We start from the raw sequence: 6,000 nt of genomic DNA, 5'->3' as shown, positions 1-6,000 counted from the left end.
CCAAACTTCCAGATGTGTCTGCCTCCCAAGTGTGTGCGTATTTGCTTCACTTTTCTCAAATTTGTAGTTGTACTCTTTCATTAAAAGGTTTGTTCCAGCCTGGCATGGCGGCTCACGCCTGTAATCCCAGCTCTTTGGAAGGCCAAAGCGGGTGGATCACTTGAGGCCAGGAGTTCGAGACCAGCCTGGCCAACATGGCGAAACCCCATCTCTACTAAAAAGACAAAAAATTACCCAGGTGTGATGGCTGTGCCTGTGGTCCCAGCTACTCAGGAGGCTGAGGCATGAGAATCTCTTGAACCCAGGAGGTGGACGTTGCAGCAGTGAGCTAAGATTGCACCATTGGACTCCTGCCTGAGCAACAGAGCAAGACTCTGTCTCAAAAAAAAAAAAAAAGCGTTTGTCATCTCAGTTTGCCCAAGCTGGAATGCAGTGGTGTGATCACAGCTCACTGCAATTTCAAACTCCTGGGTTTAAAGGATCCTCCCACCTCATCCTCCCTAGTATCTGCAGCTACGGGGCACACCAGCACGCTTCGCTTTTTTTTTTTTTTTTGAGAGGGAGTTTCACTCTTGTTACCCAGGCTGGAGTACAGTGGCGCGATCTCGGCTCACTGCAACCTCCACCTCCTGGGTTCAGGCAATTCTCCTGCCTCAGCCTCCTGAGTAGCTGGGATTACAGGCACGTGCCACCATGCCCAGCTAATTTTTTGTATTTTTAGTAGAGACGGGGTTTCACCATGTTGATCAGGATGGTCTTGATCTCTTGACCCCGTGATCCACCTGCCTCGGCCTCCCAAAGTGCTGGGATTACAGGCTTGAGCCACCGCGCCCGGCCCGATGACAGGGTTTTAAATTTAGTCTTACACCCATGCTTCTGCATCTTTGCTCTGAGGCTCACCTTTACCATTGTTATCTGTGCCCCGGGCCTGGGAATCTGCATTCATATCCATTTTCTCACTGATGAGATTCTGACTACTGACCTTGAGCAGCGGGCACCAGAGTCAGCCAGAGCCCCTGGGGAGTGCTCCCAGGTTAGCATGTAGGAAGCAGAGAGGTGGAGTGTGTGGTCTGCGGTGTGAAACAGAGATTCAAATACAGGAAGCGACCACTTTGCCTGGCCCACTGGCCCTCAGCCTTCAAACAAATGTACAGACACTGTTTATTTTTATCTTTTAAAGCACTTTCCATTACAGCAACCTCCAGAAGCAAGTCTGCTTACCAAGGCAGAAGGAAAGAGAGCCACTGTGCAAATTAGATATTAGGATTCATGCTTTTTAACATCAATGCTCGGGGAGTAGTTCTACGGTGCTTCCTACTGTTTGTACAATGGACTGTGTAATCCAGCAGAGCTGTTAAGCTTTCTGACTTCTCTGAAGGCAGCTGTGGAGTGAACAGGCTGCGTTTATAGACGTGCCAGATCTGGACTCTTTTGAAGTGGTGGAGTTTGCAGCTCATTGCTAAATAAGGCTCCGCTTCCTGGCTGGCAGTGGCGCCTCCCGCCTGCCTTCTGTAGGGTCCCAAGGGAAGGCCAGTACTGCGGTCCCTAGAGGAAGGCGGCACAGATCATGCCTTTCTTCAAACCGAAAAGCTGGTGGGGAAATTCAGCTGGGCCCTGGGGTGGGAGGACAAGTGAGGAGAGTCCTTGAACACAATGGGGACACCTGCGCTTGAAAAAACCTAGAGAGGGGCCCATTTTACCAGGAGAGAGGAGGAAGGATGTCTCTTATGTGGTCACAAAGAGCCAATGAGGTTTGTTGAAGATGATAAATATGATGGAGCTGGATTTTTTTTTCTTTTCTTTCCTTTTGAAAACGAAAGGCCATAATCTAGGAGTGCTTCTATTTTCAACCTTGAAGAATTTTTTGTGGCTCACGCCTGTAATCCCAGCACTTTGGGAGGCCGAGGCAGGTGGATCACGAGGTCAAGAGATCGAGACCATCCTGGTCAACATGGTGAAACCCCGTCTCTACTAAAAATACAAAAAAAAAATTAGCTGGGCATGGTGGCATGTGCCTGTAATCCCAGCTACTCAGGAGGCTGACAGAAGAATGGCCTGAACCCAGGAGGCGGAGGTTGCAGTGAGCCGAGATGGCGCCATTGCACTCCAGCCTGAGTAACAAGAGCAAAACTCCGTCTCAAAAAAAAAAAAAAAAAAAAATTATCACTCAGTATGCTTAATGTAATAATTAACACTGATATTATTTTGAAATCTATATGTGTAGGATAAAGCAAGATTTTCAACATATGAGAAAACATATAGAAAAATTAACGCAGTTAAGAAAAATCCAAATAAACTTAAGTAGAATTGGAAGTTAAGGTGCAAAATGTGTCTGTGTGTACTTACCTTGAGTAGTTTTCCCTTTTTTAAAAAAAATGTTTTTAAATTTTAAATTTAATTGTGTGTGTGTGAGAGAGAGAGAGAGAGACTCTCTCTGACTCTCTCTCTCTCTCTCTCTCTCTCTCTCTCTCTCTCTCTCTCTCTCTCTCTCTCTGAGTGTCCATTGCTCAGACTGGAGTGCAGTGGTGTAATCTTGGCTCTCTGCAACCTCCACTTCCCTGGCTCAAGTAATCCTCCCACCTCGGCCTCCCCAGAAGCTGGGGCTCAAGCACGCCCTACCACATCCAGCTAATTTTTGTTTTGTTTCATTTTTTGAGACAAGGTCTGGCTCAATCGCCCAGGCTAGAGTGCAGTGGCACGATCTTGGTTCACTGCAACCTCCACCTCCTGGGCTCAAGTGATCCTCCCACCTCAGCCTGCTGAGTAGCTGGGACCACAGGCCTGGGCCACCACACTCGGCTAATTTTTGTATTTTTAGTAGAGGCGGGGTTTCACCATATTGCGGAGTCTGGTCTCCAACTGGAGAGCTCAAGCAACGGCCTCCCAAAGTGCTGGGATTATAGGCGTGAGCTACTGCTCTTTCTTAAACATTGATCTGATTGTTCCATTCATTAATTTTGAACGAAAAAATCCTGCCTCTGTGGGGTTATTACCATAAATGAGAGAGGCCATAAAAAGCACTATTTTGACAACCATCTCTACTTAGGAGAAATGCAGTTATAGGGATCAGTCACAGTTTATGAACATGTTCTGGGCTTTAAAGGCATCAAAATCAGGATGTCAGAGTCCCAGATAGGAAAGATCTGGTCCATGAGGCCTGTTTTTCTAGAAGACCAGTAAAGACAGTAAAGACGGCAGGGTTGGCGCTCTAGGTGCCAGAGAATTAGAATACCAGAAAGGCTTGGTGAATGGAGAGAAAGGCAACCTTCCCAACCTTTGGGAGTCTCCTTCCACTTCCCTCCTCCTCCTCCTCCTCCTCCCCTTTCCTCTCCTCTCAGCCCTCCCTCTCTCTGTCCTCCGCCGCCCGCCCAAGCATCACCTCGTGAGGCCTCGTGGCGATAGCCCAGCGCGCTCGGCCCCCACCGAGCCTGGCTCTACTGCAGGCGCGGGGGGGGGTTGGGGTGGGGGAAAGGCCCAGGGCACATGATGCCGCCCCCAGCCCGCCCAGCACATGACCCAAGCGGGCCGGCGGGGTCCTGGCACACCCGAGCCGCGTCGGTGAGCACAGTCCATGGCCTCCCCGCGCCTGGGGACCTTCTGCTGCCCCACGCGGGACGCGGCCACGCAGCTCGTGCTGAGCTTCCAGCCGCGGGCCTTCCACGCGCTCTGCCTGGGCAGCGGCGCGCTCCGCCTTGCGCTGGGCCTTCTGCAGCTGCTGCCCCGCCGTCGGCCCGCAGGCCCCGGAAACCCCGCGACGTCCCCGCCGGCCTCTGTCCGCATCCTGCGCGCTGTCACTGCCTGCGACCTTCTCGGCTGCCTGGGTAAGGGCGCGTGCGGCCCGCGGGTTGGAACCTGATCAGTGTCCGAGTGAAGGCGCGTGGCCCGCAGGTTGAGACCCAACTGGTGCCCGGATAAGAGCCCACCGCCTGTGAGTTTGGACCTGTTCCGCGGTGGAGTGAGGACGAGAGGCCTGAGGGTTGGAACCTGCCCGGTGCAGGGCTGAGGGTGTGTGTCCCACGAGTTGGGACCTGCTTGGTCCCTGGCTGAGGGCTCACGGCCCGCGGGTTGAGATTTGCTTAGTACTAGAGTGAGAGCCTGAGGCCCTGGGTAAGGATCCGTGGCCCGCAGGTTAAGACTTGATCGATGCCCGGGTGAGGGCGCACGGCCCGCGGGTTGGAACTTGATCATGCCCAGGTGAGGACCCACAGCCTGCAGGTTGGAACTTGATCGGTGCCCAGGTGATGGTGCACTGCTGGCGGGTTGGGCCGGGCGTCTGAACACTTGAAGCACAGAAAAGAGACACTGGAGGCGGTTCCCTAGGAATCGGACGGGACCCGTGGATTATATATATATATATATATTTTTTTTTTTTTTTTTTTTGAGACGGAGTCTTGCTTTGTTGCCCAGGCTGAAGTGCAGTGACGCGATCTCAGCCCACTGCAACCTCCGCCTCCTAGGTTCAAGCGATTCTCCTGCTTCAGCCTCCCGAGAAGCTGGGATTACAGGTGCGTTCCACCACGCCCAGCTAATTTTTGTATTTTTAGTAGAGACAGAGTCTCACCATTTTGGCCAGGCTGGTCTCAAACTCCTGACCTCAGGTGATCCACCCACCTCGGCCTCCCAAAGTGTTGGGATTACAGGCGTGAAACACCGCGCCGGGCCGACTAGGTAATTTTGCAAAGAGAGATGGTCGGTAAAATTCCCGTCCAAGGGATGTTGGGTTTTAAAAAATCCATTTATTGTGTTTGTTATAGGGAAACTTCAGATGAGGCACTTAAGCAAAACCCAGACCGGAAAAGATTTGCTTGGTTTTGCACAGCTGCAACAGGGAGAGACTAATAATTATATTGTCTCTTTCTCTCTCTCTCTCTCTCTCTCTCTCTCTCTCTCTCTCTCTCTCTCTCTCTCTCTCTCTCTCTCTCTCTCTCTCTCTCTCTCTCTCCTCTCTCTCCTCTCTCTCTCTCTCTCGCATTATTTTCTATTGTGGACTATATATTCTCTCAAGTATTTTGTAAACTGAAATCCCTTCCCTATCCGGGCTTTTTGGGTTGGTTTTTACACCGCCGGTGTGCAAACTGTAGCCCACGGACCAAATCCTGCCCGTTTTCTGGGGCCCATGAGCTAAGAATGGTTTTACCTCTTACTTTTCTTTTTAGACAAAAATTAATGTGGTTTTTTTTTTTTGAGACAGCGTCTCACTCTCTTGCCCAGGCTGAGTGCATTGTCACTATCACAGCTCACTGCAGCCTCAACCTCCTGGGTTCAAGCGATCTTCCCACCTCAGCTACCCGAGTAGCTGGGAATACAGGCACACGCCACCATGCTAGGAGACATATATGTGTGTGTGTGTGTAGAGAGAGAGACAAAGACAGAGAGAGAGAGAGATGGAGCCTCACTATGTTGCCCAGGCTGATCTCCATCTCCTGTGCTCAAGAGATCACCACCCTTGGCATCGTAAAGTGTTAGGATTACAGGCATCAGCCACCTCATCCCGCCTTAAAATGTTTTTAAAAATCAAAATGAAAAAATATTTCCTGGCATGTGACTATGACATGAAATTTAAATGTTGATGTCTACAAATAAAGTTAGACGGGAACGCAGCTATGTTGTTCATGTGCGTTTGCGAGTTATCCATGGCTGCCTTTACCCTCCAAGGGCAGGGTGAATATTGGGCAGAGAAAGCACAGCTCCCAAAGCCAAAAATATTACAGAATGAGTTTGCCAACATCTGCTTTAAATGATGATATGACACCTTATACAGACCTTGAAGCTAGATTTAGCCATACTGTTTAGCTTTTTTATTTTGGAACATTTCCACCATGCACAAATGCAGTCTAGAATAGAAACATGTACAGTGAATCCCTGTATGTGGGATTCATGGGGTACGGGTACCCGGATCATCTCCTCCCCTCTTCAGGCTCCTCTCTGGATTAATCTCAGGCTCCATCATTCTTCCCATTCAGATCTCAGTAGAGAGCTCTAAAATGTAATAATTTTAAA

The 6,000-nt window shown here is 50.2% G+C and overlaps 1 protein-coding gene across 1 annotated transcript in view; it reads left to right on the top strand.

Moving 5' to 3' along the window:
- The first annotated feature begins 3,538 nt into the window (after positions 1-3,538).
- Positions 3,539-6,000, top strand: part of GPR143 (G protein-coupled receptor 143) — a 41,688-nt gene continuing 39,226 nt past the window's right edge. The window contains exon 1 of the mRNA XM_035289204.3: positions 3,539-3,821. Coding sequence (XP_035145095.1) covers positions 3,572-3,821 — 250 coding nt within the window. The 5' untranslated portion in view covers positions 3,539-3,571. The remainder of the gene's footprint in view (positions 3,822-6,000) is intronic.

Source organism: Callithrix jacchus, chromosome X (genome assembly GCF_049354715.1).
Source record: "Callithrix jacchus isolate 240 chromosome X, calJac240_pri, whole genome shotgun sequence".
Classification (NCBI taxonomy): Eukaryota; Metazoa; Chordata; class Mammalia; order Primates; family Cebidae; genus Callithrix; species Callithrix jacchus.
This window is presented reverse-complemented; position numbering and strand designations above follow the sequence as displayed.